This window comes from Ips typographus, linkage group LG3 (genome assembly GCF_016097725.1).
Source record: "Ips typographus isolate SLU linkage group LG3, UJ_Ityp_2.0, whole genome shotgun sequence".
Classification (NCBI taxonomy): domain Eukaryota; kingdom Metazoa; phylum Arthropoda; class Insecta; order Coleoptera; family Curculionidae; genus Ips; species Ips typographus.
Genome location: NC_138424.1, coordinates 6,548,557 through 6,574,494, shown reverse-complemented (window position 1 = coordinate 6,574,494; position 25,938 = coordinate 6,548,557). Strand labels below are relative to the sequence as shown.

Below are 25,938 nucleotides of genomic sequence, written 5' to 3'. Positions count from 1 at the left end.
AATACATGTGACCTTTTCTGAAATACAAGTGGCAAATCTGAAATACAACTTACGTTTTCTAAAACCAAATTTACGATAATGAAATACAAGTTATAGATTCTGAAATCCAACTTATATTTTCAAAATCCAAGTGATATTTTCTAAACTACATGTGTAAATGGTGTAGTAAAAAGTGACTCACTCTGTATGTACCAACCAAAAAAGCAATAATAAATAAAAAGCATCAACAGACAATCAACATATTTTATTATTTCATGTGCTTTACTTGTGACATTTTCAGAAACATATTTTAAGCGTCACAATACGAAGACAAATTCTGATAATTAAATTTAAGACACAGAAAATGTGGGCATTTTCTTACAAAATGTTAATCATAATCATAGAGAAATTATTACTCAAGCTGTGTAAAATGTGTAAGAGTAACAATTTGCTTAAAACAATGTTTGCCTGTAAACTGTAAAGAGCACATTTAAACAAAACAGCACACGTTATTGCTTTAACCCTGTACGCCCAGCCAGATGAAATATTTCTCTTAATGCAACAGTCACTTCCTACAAATTTTCCGGCCTTTTCCTTCATCCATTAACCGAAAATTGGAGTGGAAAAGTTACAACACGAAATGTATGAACGTAAATCTCCCGGTAAAGTTTTCCACATGTTCAACACTACCCGAAAGCTATATCAGCGACATTTTCGTTTCGACGCCGTTCTCGTCCTGTCCGTTTTTTGAATTCGATCCCTTGAATAACAGCCATCCGGAGATTTCTTTCACTTTGAACATTTCACGAAATGTCACCCGGAACTGTCTGGACATCGTGCAGTAAAGGATGAAGTTGATTGATGAGTTTATTAGTGCGATTATGTCCATCACCTCCCCTGAAAAATAATACAAATTAGTCACATCAGTTTATAACGATAAAAGTAAGTTAAAAAGTTATAACGATAAATTTACAACCGGTAATGGAAACAGTAAATATTAAGAAGAAGTAAGAATGTCAGTTTTGTCTAAAATTCTAATTTAGGATGCGTAGATAAGAAAAATCTGGGTGGTGGCTGTTGGGAACAATAATTGAGGTAAATGTAGCTTTACTATAATAAGGGCAAATTTCAGACTCAATAGTCACCTTTCCTTTTCTGGAAATACTTTAAGCTTTCTACACTTCTCAGGACTTCAAGAAACCTCCCTGAGTTAACTAGAAAGTGTCTTAAGTAGTGTTTAGTCCAACGACATCTTGTTAAGCATCTAAACCACTTTAAGCGAAGTTCCATCTTTTACTGTTTTCCAGATCTCCTCCTTGACAAAACAACCCTCAATTAGATAATTTATATGAACTGATTAAATATTATTTCAATTGTTTTTTTTGTATTTTATTCCTAAGCATAACATTACAAAACTTTAGCACTTCCTGTCATTCATATAGGTATGTCTAAATATTTTTTTTTTGTCCAGATAAAAAAAGTTAAAAATATTCAAGAAATGACCTGAAAAGTCGGTTAAGCATGGATCTCGTGTGCTGCCTGAAAGCTTTTAAAAGTCCCATGAATGACTATTATCGATAAATTAAAAGGGTGATATTCCGTCTGTACACGTGGCCTTTCTAGAATTCTTAAAAACGGAAAAGAAATTACCCTACTTGTCGAGTCGTTCCTCGCAAAATTAATCACTTAATAAAAATAAACCGCTGGATGTGGTCTCGTTTGATGTAGGAACTTCCGGAAGAAATTGGAAGAGCAGCAGTCGATGCCAATTTGGATATTTTGCTTAGAAAATTGAATTGCAAAAAGCAATATTTTCGTTGGTCACAAATTGTTATTATTCTACTTAATTATGTAAATACTCACTGGATTTAACTGATTACAAACAGTATTTATACGAGCCAAAAGAAGAAGAATTGAAAATCGAGAAGAAAAACTGTCCAGTATTATATGAAACAAAGGAAAATTAAAAGGAGAGAAAAAAAAAGGGGAATGAATGTCAGAATTTGACAAAACTGATCAGAAAAAATGAAGAAAAGGCCTCAAAAGTAGTGTACATTTTGCACTAAAAACTGTACTTACCATATTAAATAAAGAAGAATTGGAAGGAGAGAAGAAAAGAATACACAAAGAGTACAAAATGTGACAATAAAATGTTCGCTACAAAAATGTTTTTCTTACCAGAATAAAAAAAGAAAAACGCCAGACTTATTGGATTTTTGCTCCAAAAACTGTTATGCAATATATATCTAAAAAAAATCATTTAAAAGAGAGAAGAAAAGAAGAGGCGAAATTGCCAAAATTAGTGATTATAGCGCCAAATTTTTTTCTTCAATCGGACTGAGAGAAGAAGAACTGAAACGGCGTCAAAATTTGACAATATCTGTAAATTACTGGTAACGTTAAATTGAAACTTGTCGCCAACAGTCATGTGACCCGAAAAATGTCGCCTTTATCCTTGAAAAGTTTGTAAATTACATTTAAACAGTTCGAAAAGCTAATATTGTAAAAGCTCGTCACGTGATAGTGTAAATTTAAATTTGCAGCAGGCAACACTGTGAAGATAAATTGAAGCTGATCAACAACAGTCACGTGACCAGGAAAATGTCATTTTTAACCATGAAAACTATGTAAATTACATTTAAACAGTTGGAAAAGCCGAATATGTAAATGCACATCACGTGATCGTGACAATTTAAATTTGCAGCTGGCATCACTGTAAAGTTGAAACTTCTCGACAACAGTCATGTGACCAGTATGTAAATTACATTTAAACCATTGAAAAGTTAAAACTGTAAAAGCACGTCACATGATCGAGGCAATTTAAATTTGCAGCAGGTAATACTGTAAAGTTAAATTGAAGCTTGTCAACAACAGTCATGTGATCAGGAAAATGCCATATTCAATCTTGGAAAGCCCGTAAATTACATTTAAATAGTTGGGATAGCTGAAATTGTAAAAGCACGTTTCGTGTGATTGTGACAATTTAAATTCGCAGCTGGCAACACTGCAAAGTTAAATTGACACCTGTCAACAACAGTCATGTGACCCGAAAAAGGTCGCCTTTATCCTTGAAAAGTTTGTAAATTACATTTAAACAGTTCGAAAAGCTAATATTGTAAAAGCACGTCACGTGATAGTGGCAATTTAAATTTGCCGCAGGCAAAACTGTGAAGATAAATTGAAGCTTGTCAACAACAGTCATGTGACCAGGAAAATGTCATTTTTAACCATGAAAAGTATGTAAATTACATTTAAACAGTTGGAAAACCTGATATTGTAAAAGCATGTCACGTGATGAATTTTCAACTTATTATATATTTTTGGAATCTGAGAAAAAAAGTTTGAATCAACTCATCAAAAAATATATAGGGTGTTCCATTATGCATGAATTAACTTTGTATTTTTTTACCTTTGTCATGTTCTATTATTTTAATTAATAAGATTTTTTGGTGACATGGACTGTAGGAAGGTCCAATCCAGTGCAAATGGCGGTTACCAAGTTCTTATTTTCCTTGTCTGTTCCATGTAATTAAAATGCGACAAATTTTGTCTTCTGAGCCATACAACCTTATCAAAAAACTGCTTTAAAAACCTTGAAAATATTTATTAGCTGCGACTTTTCAATGTTTCACTTGGTGGTATTATTAAGTTTCCAAAATAGAGAAAAACGAGTTTTAAGTTTTTGTCACATAAGCCTTGGAAAATGTGCTGATATCGAATCTGCTGATAACGAAGAACGGGAGTATATAAAATCTAATAAATAGTTTACAAATTCAGCTTTTAGACAAAAATTATACAACTTATTCCTAAAAAAATTTCATGCATTCTGCTTCGAAAAGCGTAAATAAATAAAAAAAAAAACGAAGTAGTTGAGGTGTCTGATTTTCGGTCATTTACCTCAAAAATGTCTCAGTTCACAAAATGGAATTTTGTGTACGCTAGTAGAGCCATTCGAACTTATTACAAAACTGCAGAAGAATACAAATGATTGTCAAGCAGAAACGGATAAACAAGTAAACACAGGTATCAGTTATTTTGATTGAATCAATGGGTATGTTCACTCGAAGTTAGCAGCTTAGAAGTTAAAAGCAAGCAGTAATATTAAGCCTGCTATGCTTACTTATGCATAGCATAATTATGCTATTATTATGCTTATTATTATGACAAATGCTTATAGCTGCTGCTTACTTAACTTCTAAGCCGTTGAACGTACCCAATAATAACTAAACACAAATAAACTGTTAAACACACCAGAAATTTTTAAATTGGTAATACTGTTTTCAACATAAAACTTTCAGTAAACACATACTTTAATCAACATGGACATGGGTTATTAAACAAGTGAAGAGAAAATTGACAATAAAGAGGCGAATTTATCATGTTCAGTCACGAGATTGTTGACACTCTTTACATTAATACCCTCGACATCAATTCCATAAAAGTTTTGCAACAAGGGTAGTCAAAGCGAATGCAAAGTTACTAAACGTTTCCATTGCCCTCATTTCATTCCTCTTATAATAAACGAAGAAAAAGAATATTTTATATTTTACCTGTAAAAAGGTTGCATTTTAATGGAATTTTGACGGAGCCTAGATATTTTATTAACCTATTTCCAAGCGAAAAAACGTTATTCCAATCATCTCGACAGCTCCTGAGGAACGGGATTTTCACGTTCCTCTTTCAATGTCTGTTTAATATAAAAATTGCTCATCCAATAATCGGTCTAATAGTTGAGTTTTTTGCACAATCAATCACTGAAATGTTTAAAAATTAAAAACGTTGCTTTTAAGATGTACTTTTAAGTTTGAAATTTGAATTCCATCCAAAGTGTCCTCCGCCTCCAGCAAAAGATGGTTTTTCCTATAAAAATTTGACACCAAGAAAATATTGTTTTTTACCTTCTAAATCACAGTTACCCTTCTGTTAACATAACATCTTTTCTCATTTTTAAATAAAACATTGTTGTTTATTCAATTCCTCACTAAAAGAATTGCAAAACCAACAATTTCAATAATATTAAATTTTAATTCTTTTGTTTCATTCAAGTGTAGTAGGTTATGACAAATTGGCTTCCAAAGTGGGGCTAAAATGCTTTTTTCGTGATTTTCAATTCCTTTTGAACTAACTTCATATATTTGCGATCATTTATAGGAGATTAAATTACTAATTTTAACAACCTTAGCTACCTAGATTCCATATTTGTTCTTAATGAGCAGGAAAGCCGATTTCACGCACTCCAATCACAATTGCCGCTTAATTGCAACCCAACAAATTAATCCGCAATGAGAGAATTTGACACTAAGCTGTCTGTTCAATTTTACAAACCAAACAATTTAATTGGAAGAACGCGTTAAATACCAATTTTAATCGTTCTGTTTATTTAACGTGATGCGACAAAAAAAAACTTTCAATTTGTGTGATTTGTGTACATTTTTAGTAAATTGCAAAATTTAATCAAAAAAGTTTAATTTGATGTAATAAAAAATAGTTGAATTAAAGTTTAATTTTATGCTAGGGAATTTGGGTATTAACACTGATTACGTTATAATCTCATTTACAGAATTAGAGAGAAAGTAAAGGAAGCGGCTGAACACTGAAAGTATAATTTTGTTAATCTTGCTAATTGGTTATTTAGATAGAGAAGATATATTTAGTTACATTTAGCGTATTAGTGTTGTTTAAGTCCAATCAAGGCTTTAATTATAAAACAGAGTTTAAAATAGGACACATTTCACATGGGATTTAATTTAGATAGGCAGAATCTACCAGCAGAAAATTTAATAGTTTACTGCATAGTTTTATGACCTCTGCTTTAATTATGGTCTGTTTGCCGCAATTTATTTATTTTTTTCCCAGTCATAAATTGTTGGGAAATGCAAAGAAATCAAAGTGCATATATGACAAATAAATAAACGGGTTGTCAAAATAAATAATGGCAATTGTGATTCACCCATATTAATGATGTTCCATCAAACAAAAATAAATTTTAAAAACGCTTTTTACATAACAATGCAATAGCAACAGATTGGTTTTTAAAGTGTCATATAAAATCTAATTAGAACACTTGTGTATAATATAAAGCGTATAAAATATGATGGAGATAAAAAATAATTAAGGTTCAGATTTAATTTAATCCTGCGGTACTATTATTTTTCCTTAATTGGCATAAATCCACCGGCTTGAAAATAAGCTCTAGTTCGTTAGAGGTAAACCCTTTCATTATATTCAAAAAACCCCGGGACAAACACTTATAATCTCATAGAAAAATTCACTAAGCTGGTTTCCTTTAAAGGAAAATAATGAAAAGCAAAGTTTAGCATTAAAAAATAGGTGCATTTTGTTGCTCTATACAAAACAAATTATGTTGTGTACAACATGTTTTGTTGTTTATTTAATATGTTTGAATTTAATTCACAAAAAAAACCTTTTAACGATATTCATGTTTTCAGTGGAGTTTTAATTTGCGATGACATGTCACAAACTGTATTTGAATGTTTGTAGTTCTGTACGTTAATTCGCAATTAATTGGTTTATTTTATCATGTAATGAAATAATTAATTCAGATTATAACCGTGATCAAAGCTGAAATCAGTTTTACAAAATAATAAATAAAACAAAAAACATAAATTTTAGTCTAATTATTGCTCTATTTTAAACAAATTTCCACTCGAAAACGATAGTAACTTTGATCCTTTTTGTAATGTTAATTTGCAACTTAACAAACTTGTTTAGTAACAGTAGTAACAGGTTTTGATATGCAAGTGAAAATTTTAACAATGCTTATTAAATTTGGGTAAACTTGTGTTATAATAATAATAAATAATAACTCTAAATAAACTAACAGGACGTTAATTGAACCTTTATCCTAACATCCTAAGTTTGTGTTTTATTTTATGTTTTTCTACTGCATTGTTGCTAGATCAGTTAGAAGAGAGAATTTCCAAATAATATTTGTAGACTACAAGCTTAGGCATTGGTTGAAAACTTAATATTAAATACTTATTAAAGACATTTTTTACGATTATACTGTGACCACTGAAAATCAAAAGAGCACACTCAAAACAATAAAGATTTCAAAACTTAAAGATCCACATAATAATAATTTTTTTGATAGAAAAATTAATGACTGGTGGGAATATAAAAACTATCTTTTCTCCTCCATGAGCATTATCAGATAATGTCCCTTATCGTCTGGGACAAAAGTACCTAAAATTCAGGTCATATTTACCCAACACCCTTGATACCCAATTAACTTTTGGCTAAAGAAGAACCTTTCAAACTAAGAACAGTTTATGTTCCGTAAATTCTTTTAGAATGACTTTTGGGAGGCGGTTATGTCATCATAATATGAGCTGAACTTTCAATCTCAGACTCACAGGTTGCAAACGTTAAAAGCAGCTGGAAACTATTACCTTTCTATATTTTGACCTGGATTTTTAGTAAATGGCAGTTTATTTGTTTTTTTACGTTTGATAGGTTGATCATACTCTATAAAGCTAAAACGATTAATCAGAGATGTAAAAGCGGCAATTTTCGAGTCGGAAAATTTCCATTTTTGGAAATTTACCGGAAAGTTACTTTATACTTAAATGAAACTTGTCATTGTTATTATCAAACTTATGCATTCTACTGAGATAATTTTAAGACATCTAACTGCCATTTGCACTGTCGTACTTTAAGCATAGCTTAAGTTAAGTGTGATTTAGAGTGTGACTTTTTTCAACTGTACTGTCACAGTCTAACCCAAACTTAAATGAAGCTCGGCTTACAAAACGACGGTGCAAACGGGGGTAAATGATTAAAAGTACATTAAACTTTATTTTAATTGATATTGAATTGTTGTACAATTATTATAATTAAAAAACGAATTATTTTAGAATTTTCAGATTTTCCAATTTTTTTCGGAAAATTACCGGATGGGTATGGTATTCAGGGTGATCAAAAGACAATTTCAAGGGCTACAAATTGGTATATTTAACCACCCTGTAACTGTCAAAATAACAGAGTTATAGGCTGTCATAGTAAAAACTGTCAAAATCAAACAACTCAGCTTTAACAGTAAATAACTCACTTTTTCGACGTTTTAGCTAAAAACGCTATACAGGGTGGTCAAAAGAGAATTTCAAGGGCTACAAATTGGTATATTAAACCACCCTATAATTGTCAAAATGTCTGAGTTATTGACAATACAATGGAGTAGTTTAATTTTCATTGTATAAAAAAAATACCAAATATGAATCTTGTAGATATTAGCATACACTTTATTCCTAGATAATCCATCAGTATACAGGGTGTCCCAAATTTGAGCAACAAACCAAACTTATAATTTTTTTATTCGATTTTTGGAATCTACGTCATATTCTAGGCCTACATGATGTAAAAGTTTGTATCGAAATTCAATTGTTTTTGCTCTAGCAGCCTTACTTTGACTACCCTCCTCGAAAGCAGAAATTCCCAATTTGAGCGAAATTTTGGAGCACTTTTCCAGAAAATCGTCCATAACTCGCTTATTTGAAACACCCTGTATAAACACATCGTATGACAAAAGAAAGCTAATGAACAGGGCTATCACGTGACGTTGAGCGGGCACGACTATGTTGTCCCGTTTAGCCGCTAGAGGGCGTCAAAGTTGGCTCTCGTTTTTTGCAGTCTTTGCTCAATATCTCAGGAACGAAAGTAAAAAAAAATTTCAAGAAAAAGATAATAGTTAGTGATAAAATATAAAAATCATACAGTAGATTTACAAAGGTTGCCTAACAAATAGTAGAGGTTATGTTGTATCTGCGTCCTAACCTAACAATTTAAACTAATATGCCATTAACTCAATATCCTTAGGAAATTGAAGGGTGTGCTGCAAAACAAATAACTTTGACGATCAAGCCCTGTTTATAAAGGGTTTATTTATACTAATATGGGGACAATCTTCAAGGGAGCACATCGAATATCAAGGACCGAATGTCGGTCCAAAACGATGGTGAAAAGCAGGACAATAATTTGTGAGAGTTTGAGTAGTAATGAAGTTCAACCAAAATTCATAAAAAAAAACAAATAGCAAAATTAACATTGAAGTCAAGATTTAGTTAACATTAAACTTTATTCTTTTTTTACAAGAATATCAAAAAATATTATTTTTCTGTGTATCTTAAATAAATCTAGACAGTCTCAAGGCGGTTTGACAGTAAATCTAAATCGCCCCAAACGATGCCAAAACTTCGTAAATCACCCTAAGATACCCTAAATAAGATTAAAACGTCAAATCAGCTAAAACGGCCTAAACCGCTGTAAACGAACTAAATCAGCCTTAAACCTCCTAAACGAGCTTAAAACGCACTAAATCAGCATCGATCACCCGCAATAAGCTTAAAACTACATTTTTTGAACAAAGCAAGCTGGATCAATTTTATTCACATTTTTTACTTGTCTTGTAATTCAAATAAACTACCCTCAAGTAAATTTCTCCTAAACAAGTCCTTTTGCTTCTCCACTGGATGTCCACTGGAAGTCCCCTAACTGAGATATTCAATGTTTATAGGTCCCAACGAGTTAAAAACCCACGTTTCGTTTAATCATTATTTTTCCCTTTTAACAACCAATTAAGAATTTTAAACGTACAAAAATACTGTTTGAAATTGGTGCCCTAAAGGTGTAATTTACTCCCCGTTTAAATTACATTTACTTGATCGTTTTGCTCGCTTTCGAATCTTTGTCATTAATCATTAGGAATGGAAAACTCACCCTAAAAAATGTTTCTAAACATTTAACAACTCCTTACAACATGCTAAAATCGCTTAAAAGGGAAAGAATTAAAGTTTATATTCTAAATGGCTTGTTCTCAAATTTATAAGTTTGATATAATTTAATGTTGGAGTAAGTAAAAGAACATTTAGGTTAAGTGTAAACATTTTTCTAAAAATTGTTTAAAACATATTCCAGAATTTTAAAAAACGTTTTAATCGTTTTTATAATTGATCTCAAAATGTTCATTCATCCTCTCTAATATGCTTTATTAATTGGTTACATTATTACATTTTTGATTTGAACAGCATATTAAACATATTTCAGCTTAATAACCAAATCTGGGACATAAAGTATAAATTTGGAACATGGTGCGACCGAATCGATTTATTCGACTCCCATTGGTCCCATTACCAATCTGTCAAGGGAGTTGTTTTCCAGTATTCAGTAGCAAAGTTTGTTAAAGTTCACTGCAACAACAATAATTAACATGACTTATCCTTCAAGCTAATGGATTTAGTTAGGGTAAATACGTCGGTAATTACCAAAAGTTGGTAATTTGAATTTAAGTGATACGCCTACGTTCACAATGTACCATTAGCAATTTGGTGCAACAGTTTCCATTTCACAACTATCTCAATAACATAATATTTATAAAAATAATAAAATAGCCTAATTTCAGGCTTTTGTTCTATGCAAAGATCTGCAAACAGTTTTTTATTTGCAACATTAACAGAAACGTTGGAAAATTTTAGAAAAATGTACGTTCCGACGTCTATAATTTATCGGATTCTTTCTCGAATAAATATGGCACATATTGCATTATCCTAATTTATACTAACTTTGTATAGTAACTTAGCATACCTATTTGCTATTAAACTTACCTAAAGCCACATAGCATTCGTAAAAAAAATCAGACCGTATAGCGCTAATCTGTCCAAATATTGCTTGCGGAAATTCAGTCAGCAGAAAGAGCATCAGGACAGCCAAAAGCATCTTTGTAGTTCTGTCAGCTTGAGTTTCTTTGTACAGTTGTAAACAACTTGGTTTACGCTGTGCACTTATGTCTTCCAAAGGATGGCAGGTGGTGGATAGGCGAACTCTTCGTCTTCTAGTTTCCATCAATGCCACGATGATCTTGTAGGACAATATCGACAACAAAACACAGGGCAACAGCTTTAACAGCAAAGTGTAGAACCAAATGCTGAGTCGTAAGGGATCATTCTGATAGAGCACGAAAATAGTTTCATTTTTCAGCTCTGACTGATTATAATTATTTCGCTGTTCCTTAAGAACTATGACTCCATTTAAATCGCACGTTTGCTCATATTCTGTAACCTCCAGAGTGGAAAATATAGGGTAACATAATATAGGGCATACGATGTAGGTCGTCACGATTACGATAAAAGTCTTTCTCTGGTCCGAACATATTGTACTATGATGCAACTGCGAAACGTACACGTACCTCCATATCGCGAGAATTATTGTCAAACAGCAGGCTATGAAGTGAAGAGTGAGAGTGAACAGCGAATGAAACTTGTAATAAAGTGCCCATGGATAACTGAAATGAGTGTAATATAAAGGATCCGGTAGTAAATTACGATGTATCGTAAACGGAATGTACTGGATCATCACTAAAAGATCGGCCACTGCCAGACCTGTCAAGATATAGTTTGTGGGCGATCGCATTTGTTTTGTTCTTAACACGCAAATATTGAAGATATTTGCTATAGATCCCAGTACACACACTATTAAACTAAGATAGCCGTGCACGTTTTCTTTGTAGTGTCTTTTGAAGTCTTCCAAATCGCAAAAGGTGTTGTTTCGCATTTTTCCTTCGAAAACGTCTGCCATTGTCATGACTTCATTGCCTGAAACAATAGAAACAAGATTAAATAGAGACAAATTTAATCAGTTCAAGCAACAGTATTGAAGAACCAGAACAACAACAAAGTAAGTCAATTTAATATACGTTTCACGCATTTCTGAGACATGGGATGAGACAATCAAATAGTCTAGAAGCTTTCAAACGCTTCTAGAACAATCTAAAAGCTTCCAAATGCTCTTCAACTAGTGCAGAAACTCTGAAAAGACTTCAAACCCGTCTGAAAGCTACCGTATGTATGCTTCTAACAACTTCTAGAATCGTCTAAGTTTTCCAATGCTTCTAAAGCAGTCCAGAACCTTGAATATGCTTCTTAAAATGCCCGAAAACCTTTAAAATGCTCCTGATGTGGTAAAAAGAAAAATTTAAAACTTTAAAACACTACAGAAACTCAAAAACAGTGTCTAGAAGCTTTCAAATCCTCCTGAAACAGCATAGGAGCTTGCAAAAGTTTTTGGATCAGAGTAAAAGCTTCCAAATGCTTTTCAAACAGTCTAGAAGCTTCCAAACGCTTTTAGAACAATCTAAAAGCTTCCAAATGCTCTTCAACTAGTGCGAAAGCTCTCAAAAGACTTCAAACCCGTCTAAAAGCTACCGTATGTATGCTTCTAACAACTTCTAGAATCGTCTAAGTTTTCCAATACTTCTAAAGCAGTCCAGAACCTTGAATATGCTTCTTAAACTGCCCGAAAACCTTTGAAATGCTCCTGATGTAGTAAAAAAAAAATTAAAAACTTCAAAACAATATAGAAACTCCAAAACAGTGTCAAGAAGCTTCCGAATCCTCCTGAAACAGCATTGAAGCTTGCAAAAGTTTTTTTGGTTCATAGTAAAAGCTTCCAAATAATTTTCAAATAGCCTAGAAGCTTTCATCAGATTTCAAAATAGTTCAAAAGCGATTCTAGAGCAGTTTAGAGGCTTCCAATAATTTCTAGAACAGCCTCAGTTTTCCAGTTACCTCTAAAGCAGTCCAGAACCGTCAATATGCTCTTTAAACTGTCCGAAAACCTTTGAAATGCTCCTGATGTAATTTAAAAAAAAAGTTTTCAAACTTTAAAACACTATAGAAACTCAAAAAAAATATCTAGAAGCTTCCAAATCCCCCTGAAACAGCATAGAAGCTTGCAAAAGTTTTTGGATCAGGGTAAAAGCTTCCAAATGCTTTTCAAATAGTCTAGAAGCTTTCATCAGATTTAAAAATAGTCTAAAAGCGATTCTAGAGCAGTTTAGAGGCTTCCAATAATTTCAGCCTCAGATTTCCAGTTACCTCTAAAGCAGTCCAGAACCGTCAATATGCTCTTTAAACTGTCCGAAAACTTTCCAAATGCTCCTGAAACAGCATAGAAACTTACAAACGCCTTTGGAACAGTCTAAAAGCTTTCGCATGTATCTAGACCCGTTTAATGGTATACAGAACCGTCTAAGATTTTCAAATGCCTCCAAAGTAAAAAAGTAGTTCTAAATGCTCCTGAAGAAGTCTAAAAATATTTCAGAACCTTTCAAAACTCTTCAGGAACTCCAAAAGCTTCCAAAACAGTCTAGAAGCTTTCAAATGCTCCTGAAGCAGTAGAGAAGCTGTCTAAAAAACAGTCTAAAAAATGTTAAATGCTCTTCAACTAGATTAGAAGCTTTGAAAACAGTCTAAAAACTTCCGCTAGATTATAGAGCAGTTTAAAAGCTTTTAACAATTTCTAGAACCGTCTAAAATTTCCAAATGCCTCTAAAGCAGTCCAGAACCTTCAGTATGCTCTTTAAATTGTCTTAAAACTTTATAAATTCTATTGAAGTATTCTAAAATGATTTCAGAAGCATCCGAAACACTTTAGAAACTCCAAAAGCTCTCAACAGTGTCTAAACTGTCCTAACCTTCTAAATGCTCCTGAAGAAGTCTAAAAATATTTCAGAACCTTTCAAAACTCTATAGAAACTCCGAAAGCTTCCAAAACAGTGTCCACAAGCTTTCAAATGCTCCTGAAGCAGCAGAGAAGCTTTCAAAGGCTTTTAGAACTCTCTCTAGAGTCTAAAAACTGGTAAATGCTCTTCAACTACACTAGAAGCTTTGAAAACAGTCTAAAAACTTCCGCTAGATTCTAGAGCAGTTTAAAAGCTTTCAACAATTTCTCAAAACGTCTAAGATTTCTAAATGCCTTTAAAGCAGTCCAGAACCTTCAGTATGCTCTGTAAATTGTCTTAAAACCTTACAAATCCTCTTGAAGTATTCTAAAATGATTTCAGAAGCATCTAAAACACTTTAGAAACTCCAAAAGCTCTCAACAGTGTCTAGAAACTTTAGGCCACTGTGCGGGGTTAGCTTCACCTGCAAATTTGCCTTAATTAATAATTTTATAATTAACTGACCACAAGCTATCCAAATGTTATTAAATATTACGAGACTACGATATTAATTTTCTTAATTTTATATTAATTAAAGTTGTATGTTCAAACAGTTTGCAAAACTTAATTAGGTAATATAGCCAAACCACGAATACTTGTTTGGTTTGCTGGCTACAAAATAGCGTCTCTGTTTGTCTGTTAACTCAATAACATACTAATGAACCTTCCTAAAGCAAAATACGTTTTAGCCGCATGAATAACTCGCATCTAACCTTGTTGTGTATGGTCAAGTTCATCATACACTGCAAAGGGTTTGTTTGTGTACAAATCCTGTATGTTCTAGCAAATTAAAAATAAGAGAGTCATTAAGTTTCAAGGGTAGATAGTATTTTTTAAAAACAAGAAAGTAAATTGTAGTTACATTATTTTCTATACGATAAAATTCCTTCCTGAAAATTGCTAAAGTTTTTCTGTATTGTTTTCTAAAGAATCTGCTATGCAGCTATGTTGGAGTAAACATTGTATTGTGCAAATGATATTCATTACAGTGTCATAATTTTGGTAAATAATACGAAATTCCAACGAAAATTAAACGTGACATAATTTCCCTGTCACTGTAATATCTGTTTATGACAGCCAAAATCGTTTTAATATTTTGAATTCATTCAGGATAAAGGTTTAGCTGTCTGCAGTAGAAAATTAGTCTATATTGGATTTTTCCTGCAAGTGACAAGTACTTTATGCGATCTTATTCCATTCACACAACGAATCTTACAGATTTACTAAAATCGAGGATTTTATTGAACATTTTCTGCAAACGTAATATTAAGTTTAACATTTTAATCCAAAAATTGTTTATTAAGAGACATAAAGGAACGCGGAAAGGCACTCGCGTGTCTGAATGTTTCATATTTGATTACAAATCAGTAGGGGAAATATGTAATATTGCTTCCCTCTGAGATGGAGTTTTAATAATAGACATCTCATATGCATGACTAAGGAAGTCGAAAATAAAATATAATTTTATGGAAAAAGGAGTTGTTGTTTGTATGAAGACTCCAACAAGATTTCATTTCCAACTGGTATCCCACTTTGCATTCCCAAAAAAATATTATTTACCTAGTCTAAATGTCAATACGATATAATAGTAATAAAAATACAGTAAATTAGGTGCTTTATGGGGACCACTTTCCAACTATCTAAAATAGGTGCATTAAGGCAAATCCAAAACACTATACTCAATTAGTTGTGATGCATTTATAATTGATCAACACAAACTGTATTTCCAAGTTTCAAATTGCCTGAAGCCTTAATTGCGTTAGTGGTACAGAACGGTTAGCTTAATTGCCATTTGAACATTGTGTTCTTAGTTGGTTTTGTTTGAAATTAGTTAATTTTTTTGTTTTGGTAAAAATTGTATGGAATTAGGTCAAAGTAAACCAACAAATAATTTTTATTCACAACAGATCTACGTTGAATTTACTGGTAATTTACCGGTCAAAATTTCTGGGTAAAAAGTAAAATATTTACCGGTAATTTACCCATCACTACTTTACAAGTAGGTACTAAATTTTGATATTTTACAAATAAATGCCATTTTCCCTGAGCTGAAACCTAGTTTTTCGATAAAAACTAAGTATACAAGACTTCTTTGATCAAGGATATAGACATAGAGAAACATCATTTTTTTTACACGTTCCTTTTTTAGGTCAAGTTAGGTTAGGTTCCTTCCACTTTGATAAAGGTTTAGCAACTAGCGTAATTTCCTATCAATTGTGTTAGGACTATCTACTAATGTGTAATTATTTTTTAACTTTCAATAAAATTACTATTATCTATAAATTAAAGTAGTTTTCAATGCTAATTTATAACTTAACCTGGGCAGAGACTTTTCTAATTATGGTATACAATATTTTTCTCCAAAAAACATCATTCCCCCTCAGGGGCAATATTGCGTGTATAGTATCAACCAACTGTTTTTGTTTTGCGTTTACCTTTCAAATATACGAGTTTCAGACATTTTAGTTTTGTTAATTGAGTGAGTTTTTTCTGTTCGGCTAGGTGTGTGATATTAAAACTTTTTTCGTATTAACAATTGATGATTCTTCAAGTCGGACTGATGGGCGCAAGGTTTGCCTTTATAAAATAGAATAAAAGATTGAACGGAGATTGATGCTATTTCCTGCTCCTTCTTTTGTCCGGCAAAGCAGAGCAAATATCTGGATTGCTTGTCTGTCTAATAAATGATTCATGAAAGAAATTTTCTCTGAAAAAGTAGGTTTGCCTTTACTAAGTCAATATTTACACGAAAAAGAAATAGAATTGAAAACTATCCTAATGCTAACAAATCCTTAATATTGAATTATGGTCTAGTTCAATTATTAATAGATCAGTATGGTATAATTAAATAAAATATTTACCAATTGACTTTCTTTCGCTGAATTAGTTGTCTATTTTGACTGAAAAGAAAATATTCATTATTTTCTATAATAGCTTTTCACGAAACTTTCAAGATTCAATTATGAGTAAAAGTAATTTTGTACGTGATTCAGAATTTTCCACCCGACTCTTTCATCATATTATTGAAAACTAAGCAATGTTTGAACAAAAAGCCATTTATGCTACCGTCCTTTTATAGACAACTTTCCAAATGACTTTCGAAATGTCGACGTAACGCTCTTTTATCGAACTAAACGTTTAGTTTAAATTGTTTCCTGTTTTCGTTGAAATCCGAACAAACTAAATGAGCTTGAACGTGTTAACACGATTAAAAATGTCTCTATAATGTTCTTGGTATTATGGTTAAAATCTCTAAAGTTTAATATTGTTTTCCACCATGATTGAAACCACAGTTTCTACGCAAACTGCAACTTTTCCAAGTTTATGTCCCAATTTGCACTACTTTACCAGACAAATAGCTGCAACCAACTAATAAGTGACAAACGTTCTATCACGTAGAATTATTGGACAAATTGGCTTTTTGTCCGATACTCCTGAACTTATCGTTTCTTTTTGTGTTTGAGGGCAAATTTCCAACATAAAATACATCTAAAGCCAACTTTCCTGGAAAACATTATTAAATAAAAAAAATGTGTCAAACTACTCATTAAGAATTCTCAGAATTCTAATTTCAGGTTTAATAGACCATTAAAAACAAAAATTCCAAGATGGTGAAGAAGGATTGGCAATTGAAAAAAATACAAAATTATGCTGAAGAAGAAAGAAAAAATACAGAAACGCCTTGTAACTGTGAAGATATAGTATATTATTCAACGTGCATGTAATAATAGCTACTAATCACAAAGATGAAGTTTGCCACAGGAGTCGTTGGCAATTTTTGTTGATTCTAGTCAATTTTTATGGCTAAAATGTTGAAAATCAGTCAAGATTCATGAAAATTGGATTTCAGTCGTTCAAATCTATTTTCAACGTTCAAAAACAGCCAAATTTTATAACAATTCAATTACCGAAGTATTTGCAGTCGTTCTAGTTAATTCTTAAAAGGTCAAATCTTAAAAAGGGTCAAATATTGTAAAAACTGATGTACCCAGCAGTAATTCTAGTCCAATTCAATCAAATTTTGTGAAAATTGTCAATTTTCAAAGTCAAAATCAAAAAAATTTACTTACTGGACTATTTGCAGTCATTTAGTCTATTGGAGGCGTGTGCACACGGTTTGGCAACGCTGCCAAAAATCGTCTGGTTAGACAATAAAAAAATTGTCAAAATCCGTTATTCCGTCTGTCAAAAGTATCATTCTGGCGCTAAAACTGTCAAAAGTTGTCAGTAAAAAAAATTGGTTCAGAACATCAAAACGTGTCAAGTTTTAAAGAAATATTAACGTTTTGACTAAAAGCTTAATTGGCAATTGTAACATTGAAACTGTCATTTTTAACATTTCATTAAAAATACAACGCAAAAGTTATCAAACGTATTTTTTATTACTGGAACTGTCAGTTTTCACAAAAAAACAAAAAAACAAGGACAGGTGTCCCACGTAACTTCAAAAAAGAAATCGTCTAATTGAACAAATAAAATACAGGGTGTTCCATTTAAAATAATGAAAACATGAGTCAAGAATTTGACATGTATCAAGCACTTAAATGTCAATTTTGACTGCAAATACTGCAACTTTTCTAATTTGCTAAACTATGCTGTTAAATCAAAATTAACAGGGTTAGTTATTGTAACATATAAACAATCACCTCCTTAGTAAAAATGTACAGATTTTTCAACATTTGACCAGGTTCAACATTATTATTTTTAGGATATGTTAGGTTAGGTTAGATTATCAAATTAAAATAAAATTGTATTGTTTGTGTCATTATACAGTCACTAGATTCTGAGTTATTCAAACATAATACTGCAAAAAGGTTTGTAAGGTTTAATTTTGAGAAGTAACCTAAAATATAATCTAAAGATGGGGCGGAAAAAAGGCTACAAAAATGTATACTCTTAGAAAATCTTAAATTTTAAACTTTGAAGCCCCGCAATAAGGTGGTTTTTTTGTACTTTATAGCCTTCAAACAAAAACTTTAAAAATCGAAAATAAAAGCTAATCTTTCAGTGCCAAATGTACCAAATTATTATACAAAATAAATAAGTCGTTTCTATGCAAACCTTCATAATTTCTTTGAATATTGGAATCAAAAGGCTTTACACTTGACAGACAAACTTATTCGCTGTACCTTTTCAATATGTGAGCAGTTTAATTAGGAAAACTTTGCAAACATGGTAGAAGTTTTCAACATATGCCGCAAGTAATAAATGTGTCTGGATTATGGGTAACAATAAAATTAGGCATCGATCGATTCTATAATTTACAGCTGGAAACTAAAACATAAACGCAGACTTAATAGCAAAACAGTGTCGTTTCGTATTTATTACTATTGTTATTTACTTAATAGTAAATAATTAAAGATAATGAACAAATTATTTCGGTTTGTTTATGAAGGCTGACGCTATCACTGTTTGTTCTTCCGGTTAGGTGACGTTTTACCTGTTAGGCGTATTTGTACACGTCAGTAGGTTTGTTTTCAAATTCCCTATTAATAATATGCAAACAAATAAAGCTGCATAAAACATATCCACTTTTCGCATATGCATACACCATGGTTCCGCAAACTGGGTTAAGTTATGTAAATATCATAAATAAGAACAAATATAAATACTGCCAGATGCCAATTAGAGATATTATGAGATTTCTAGAGAACCACAAGTGCACTAATTTACTGAATTTTGACTGAATTTAACTCAACAAGGTGAAGAATATCACCAAAATCCTTTTGATAATGTGCTTACCAGACTGTAGGATAGACAAGCTTGCAACTAGATAATGCCTCCAAAGCTTAAGTGGAGCGTTTTGATTAAACAGATACTCCCCTGGTTGACGTCTTTTCCGCAACAATAAATTAACTTTTAATGAAAACCGACCTCTAAATTAAGCAACTTTCAACATACACGTGGCTGTACGGGTGGTATCTAGGGCAAAAATTGAGTTCCGTTTGAGTCTCCTCTGTCCCAGAGTTCCAGAGAGAGTAAATTGAAAATACCAGGTAATTAAGAAAGCCTTTGAAAGTTGATTGCCAGTTTCGTGAAAAACGACAAAACTTACAAAATACCAATTAATACAACTTTTTGATTAGCGTGAGACCTTTCGTCTAAATCACTTTTTCTAATTAACTAATGGCAATAAATTAATTAGGAAATTATTAATGAACCCGACCCGCTTGCTACGTGTCATCCGGCAAAAATATAATAAGACAAAGTTTTGTATTTTTGTTGCTGACGTTCCTTTTTATGGCGTGTTAACCGTTTTTCCTGTTAATCCACGTGAAACGGTGTACAACACAACAATAATTAAATTGTTTTTCCAGGAATAACCCGCTTAATTTAATCAATATTTGGTGGTGTAATAAAGTTAGAGCCGCTTAACTATCAACATAATATTATCAAAAATCAACAGATTAGATAGTTGATTAAGTGTAGTGGTATTCAATAATTATAACTAATTGCAAAACAAACTTTATATAAATATACGCAAATACATTCATTATCCAGATAATTCAAAAGGACCTAAAAATCAGTCTTCTAAGATAAAAAACTTTTGCGAAAGTTAAGCATAAGAAATGTTTTAAAAACAATAATCCAGAAAAAAGTAATGTTCAAACATTCCATGGAAGAGAAAAATGTGTGTAATAGAACTTGTATTTGTAATAAATTTAAAAGTCGAGAAAGCAATTCAAATTTGCGTCAACCAATTTGCTATCTTAATAGGATTTCCGATATAAAAACAATTGGCTAAGATGATGACCTGGATATGCCTAAAATATCTTAAATTAGCCTAGAGTGCATTAATTTAGACTAAAATGCTGAAAATTACGGTAACATTGTCAAAACTACATCGAATAGCATAAATTGTCTAATATAAATTTGCCTAAAATGCACTCAGTAAAGCAAAAAAAAACTGAAAATTAGGCTAAATTTAAATTATACTAAAATGTCTTAAGACTAAAATGCCCTAAATTACCATAAAATATACTGATTTGGACTAAAATATTGAAAATTAGCCTAAATTGAATGTTGAATCTATGTTGAAAAACTTAAAATGCTATATAAATTAGACTAATATACATTGGTTTAGGTTAAAAAAAACAAAAATTAACCTAAAAGTGTTAAAGTAACTTGGAAAAGCCTAAAATGTCTTAAATTGCACTAAGTTAAGACAAAATGCTCTAAAATAGCTTAAAATTGTGAAAATAGCTTCAAAATGTATAAAATGACTTATATTAGCCCAAAAGACATTTATTTACGCTAAAATGTTGAAAAATATCTCGTAAAGCCTAAAAACACCATAAACATTCTAATTTAGTAAGAAATTTTTGCAATGTTGCCAAATCGACCATTTTTGTAAAAACTAACAAAATCAGATTTCAATATTGTTGCTAAAACTTAGTACTATTATTATACATTTTTTACTACTGTTTTAAGTTTAGTTTGGTAAATTATAAGATAAATGCGTCGTTTGAAAATCATTCTATCATTCTCCATGCAAATTCCAAATTTCCAAACCAGTATTTGATCAGACAACAAACGCCGCAGTTCTTTTTGTAGAGTAATACAATCTACTTGAAAATGCGGGCAATTTTATGCTAATAAAGCAGTTTAAGACAAAGAAAATTGCTCACCAATCCAAAAAAAAAACAATTTTCAATAATTGTCTTAACAGAGCATGCTGAATTGGATATTTTACTCTATTTCCCGGATAACAAGTACAAAGAGATGCAGCCAGCGATTTGCACATTTTCTGCACTAATTTTCAAAGAGGTTTAAGTGGTAATTCAGTTCATTTGTTCAAAATTTTTTGTTTTCAAGCGAAAAATCAGGTCAACACACAAAATAATATTTTCCAACAAAACTTCCTTAATAGAACTGTAGTGATTAGGCAGTTTTTATTAGAGGGAGTTTGATTAATCAAAAGAAAAATGGTCGACGAGTGATAAACACAAACTGATATTAAACAAAAATCAGAAACATTCAAGTATGTGGGACAAGTATAATGTAAATTGTAGCAGATTTTAAATACTTGTATGCCAAGACTAACTTTCTGCTAATTGTAATGTACAAAACAAACAGAGATTTAGAGATCCTATCGTACATTTTCTTAATCATCCAAAACACGCAACATTTCCCGTGGTAAATATGTTTGTTTAGGGGACACAATGTTTACAATTTTGCCGACAAAACTTTGTCTTCAAAGCCGTTATCTACTTTGACAAATTTGGGCCCCAAGAGGCCTCGCAAAATAACAAAGTTAGTTTTACCTCGATTCGGATCATAATTATTAAAGCCACCCAAGGAAGTTTAAACTAGGTTTAATAAATTCTGAGAAATGTTTTGTCTGGTTTATTTAAATGGTAATAACAGAAACAGTTGGGATTTGATAACACTACACTGTGACGATTTGAAAAGTTGTACTACTTCAATCATAATTTTTACAGAAAGAAAGTGTGTAATTAACATAAAAATTTAAGTTATTTTAACTAAAAACACTTTCAGTTTCCAGTCCACACAACTTGTTAGCACCTCTGGATCTAATATTATCAAACTGTCCACTCATCCAAGATATATTTATGTAAGTTTATAAATATCTCGATAATGTATGTAAGTACCTGCTCATATTTTAATTCAGTGATGTTATTTTCTCAAAACAAATAGTTCGTACAGATTGAAGAATCAACAGATCATTACCGTAACGTCTCCATAACGTTTTGTTTGGATTTATCCAGCCATTTACGTCTGGATTTAGTAAATCATATTTGATTAATGTTTATCACTACATAGATCCAATATTAATGGATTGATAAATATACAAATAACCTGCGAGAAACTTAGCATGTCAAGTTTTAATCAAAGCATTAATTAACCAACTAAATCTATATAATAATAATAGATTTCGTGGGAGCACCCAACTTTTCAGCCATAAACTTAGGTCATTTATTTCAGGGGTGGAAATGCGGTACTTAGGGTAGTAAACCTGTCTTTCAGCAAATCTTGATTGATTTAAAACAACAAGGGTTGAGTTTCACCCTGTTTACTTTAAGATTGGATTATGTTCATGAGACAATTTATTTACTACGGTTAGAAGAAGAGAAATAGTTTCGTACTGATTATCCTCAGAATTAATACTGAAAGATGTTTTTAAAATTTATTCTGGGTAAATGAGTGTTTTTTGTTTTATCCGATAGTAAGCACAGTTTATCTGCGCGTATATCCCATCAGTTATAGCCAATTTTGCTTTGAAAAATAAATTGAATTCCCTGATACAATTTATCGAATTGACAGTGCGTCGGTTCTTTTTCACGTTCTGATCTAAAAGCTTCAATATCTTGGAGGATTTAAAGCTTGTTGGTTTTAGGATTGAGGAATGTTTCAAGGGGAATGTCTATCTAAAGAGTTTCTTAATTCTACAGTTTTTCTTCTGAAACAGTCTTATTCATTTCAATATCAAACACAGTTAATAAAAGTGCTCGCTGAGAAAAATACAAAAATATGTACAGAATGTAGTTTATCTTGTACCTTAAGCGTTAGTTGAACAATTTTAATCTTCAACTGACTATTGGACAAGTTTGATTTTATACAACGTTTTCAGCAAACGTTACAAAATGTTACGAACTTTCTACAGATTACCAGACTAACTTTATTAGTCAGTTTTAAATTTAATAATAAATCAGCAAGCAATTCCTTTACAACGGTGTTACTAAGTGGAGAAAAAAGTTTAAATTATTACTTTTTATTCCACTTTTATTACCAATAATGCGAACAAACATATTGGTGAGAAATACGTTTTAGAGCTAGCTGCAAAGCTTTTACAAATGGATTCTTGAACGTGAATTTCCTGCCGTCAATAAGACTACTAAGATTGGAATTGGACAAATTGCTGCTGACCTAACTCAAACTGAACCAATAACGAGAAAATAAAAGTTTTAGACTAGAAAAAAATGTGTTGCTTTTTCTGACAGTGGGCCTGTCCCACAATTTTTTTTTATTTCATAACTACAAAGACGGATTGAAAATATTATACCCGTATTTTTTTGTTTTCAAAAATATTAAGTCTAAATAGAAAAAAAATTATAATAAAAACTACATTAATCTCATATTTAAAACGCCCGCCGCCGGTGACGTATTACACTATCAACCAATCAGCGACAAGAAGTGAAACAGGTGGCGTGCAACAGCCAATAAAATCGCCCAGAATTACGTACGTCACATGCGCGCCAAAACAGATCTTTTAAATTTAATGGACAAATTCAAACTAATGTAGGAACATTTACGACCATAATTTTTTCTTCAAGAATATGAAAAATTAGTTTTTTGATCCTATTCTTTCGATTCCAGTCATTAAAACAAAAATTTATGATATGTGGGATAGGCCCATTCCATAAATTAGCTTAAAATACAGCAATTCTTAATAGCAGTTTATGAGATATTGAGTCAACAGTTGTAGCGTAAATTTGTCACCCTGTAATTGTGTTTTTTTTAAACAAATCTTGTTTTGCTTGTTTAGCTGTAAAATGCTTTGAAACACAAAATACTTATTAACATTTAAGTATTATTTCTATTAGAAAATCACTAAATCTAATTTTGGGATACCCTGTAAATAGTACGTTACAAATCCTACAACATGGATTACTGTTACTCGTATTATGGCAACATAATCCTAACATACGTAATTTATTTTTGCAAATAAATATAAATTGCTGAGGAAAACCCTTTTTATCTAACTTAGACATGCAATAGGATTAAAAAACAAACTGTCCATTTTTATTATCAAAAATGGTTGTATCGCATCGCAAAAATCCTTATAGGAAATGCACGCAATACGTACGCACTACAAATCATGTATTATTATTAAGTACTATTAAAATTTACATAAAATACGTCAAATAATTTATTTGCATACTAAAAACTAACTTTTAATTGTTATTCCATCATATTCAAGGCTGTGCAGGTCGATAAAACGTTTCCAAATACATTTTACTTGTTCAGTTGAACCCGTTAAAAATTTAATAGTTTGCCATAAATTTGTACTTAATTTTACTTTCTAATCAAAATCCTTCGAGTGCATTAAAATATTGACTGTAAAAATATTTATTGGCAAATCAATGAGGTTAAATCGCATTGAGATGAAACCGGTTTGATAGTTTTATGATTCAAACAGTGCGAGGTTTAAAGAGTCATATTTCAAAATTCCTGAGCATCGCAAAATTTCACCGGAATGACGGAAAAAACAAACCAAAGGATCTGGCAAGTTAAACATCTACGGATTTTACGTATATCCGTAGGTATTTGTAATTGAAAGTATTTTCGTTTCGCCTAGATATTTATTATTGTTTTCGTTTGAAATTACCTAGTTAACAATACATTAAACAAAATCTGAAATCCGTCAGAATTGCCCACTCACATTACGTTTTTGACTTTCTATTAACATAATTTAACAAAGTATTTCACTTTTTACCGTTTTAAAACATTGTTTTGTATGAGTTTTTCCAAATAGTGCGTTATTTAGGGGAAAATTCGAATTTTATATCAATATAATTTTGGATTTCTCTGGAAAAGCCTTTATGTATTATTTCGTACAAGTGCAACTTCTACAACATTATTAAAGTGTCATTATTTGGAACTCATAAAATGGATTTTGATACGGTTTGAACTACTAGAGAAATTAATTTATTGGTTTATTGCTGATGTAAAAATCGTACACAATAAGACTCTAGATCTACACAGAAGTGGGAAAAAACGGAAAAAAAATAAGAAGGGGAATGGAAGATTAAGTTCCGGGAGTTCACGTTCAAAATTTGTTTCTTTATCCCTACAGAATAAGGTCCAGAATTTTCGTGATTGAGATATTCGAATATTCCGTTAGTTATAACCTCGAATATTCGAATAATTCAAATAGTCGAATATTCAAATAGCCAAATATTCAAATACCACGTCATTAAACAGTTGAATTTTAAAATAGTCAAATTCTATTAAGAAGCGAACAGGCACACTAAAGAATAAAAACTGTACTCTAAAGGAAAAAAATACTTAAAGTCACATAAGAAACGAATAAAATTAAACTGACAACAATCAAATTTAAAATTTTGATTCAAGTCTTGGGGAACGTACAAGCTTAAGCGTAAACACTATTTTAGAACTTTTAACAATTTGTGTTAAAACAACATTCTTCCAATATGGAGATGATTATTACCAACAAAATTCTGGAATGGCAATGGGTTCTCCATTGTCTCCAATATTAAGTAATATTTTTATGGAACATTTCGAAGAAAATAACATTAATAATTTTAATTATAAACCAACAATCTGGTGGAGATATATTGATGATGTTTTCACAATATATCCATTCGGTAATGATCATCTCCAACAATTTCTAACTCACTTAAACTCAATAGAACCCACAATCAAATTTACAACGGAAACTGAACAAAATAACGAACTTCCAT

General features: G+C 31.4%; 1 protein-coding gene across 2 annotated transcripts in view; it reads right to left on the bottom strand.

Annotated features, from left to right (window-relative positions):
* Window positions 1-229: 229 nt before the first annotated feature.
* The window catches only part of LOC145727089 (G-protein coupled receptor dmsr-1-like), a 33,638-nt gene continuing 7,929 nt past the window's right edge, over window positions 230-25,938 (bottom strand). For both annotated transcript variants that reach the window (XM_081976512.1, XM_081976513.1), the window contains exons 2-3: window positions 10,599-11,585; window positions 230-876 (exon numbers count right to left, since the gene is read on the bottom strand). In XM_081976512.1, coding sequence (XP_081832638.1) covers window positions 677-876; window positions 10,599-11,574 — 1,176 coding nt within the window. In that variant the 5' untranslated portion in view covers window positions 11,575-11,585 and the 3' untranslated portion in view covers window positions 230-676. The remainder of the gene's footprint in view (window positions 877-10,598; window positions 11,586-25,938) is intronic.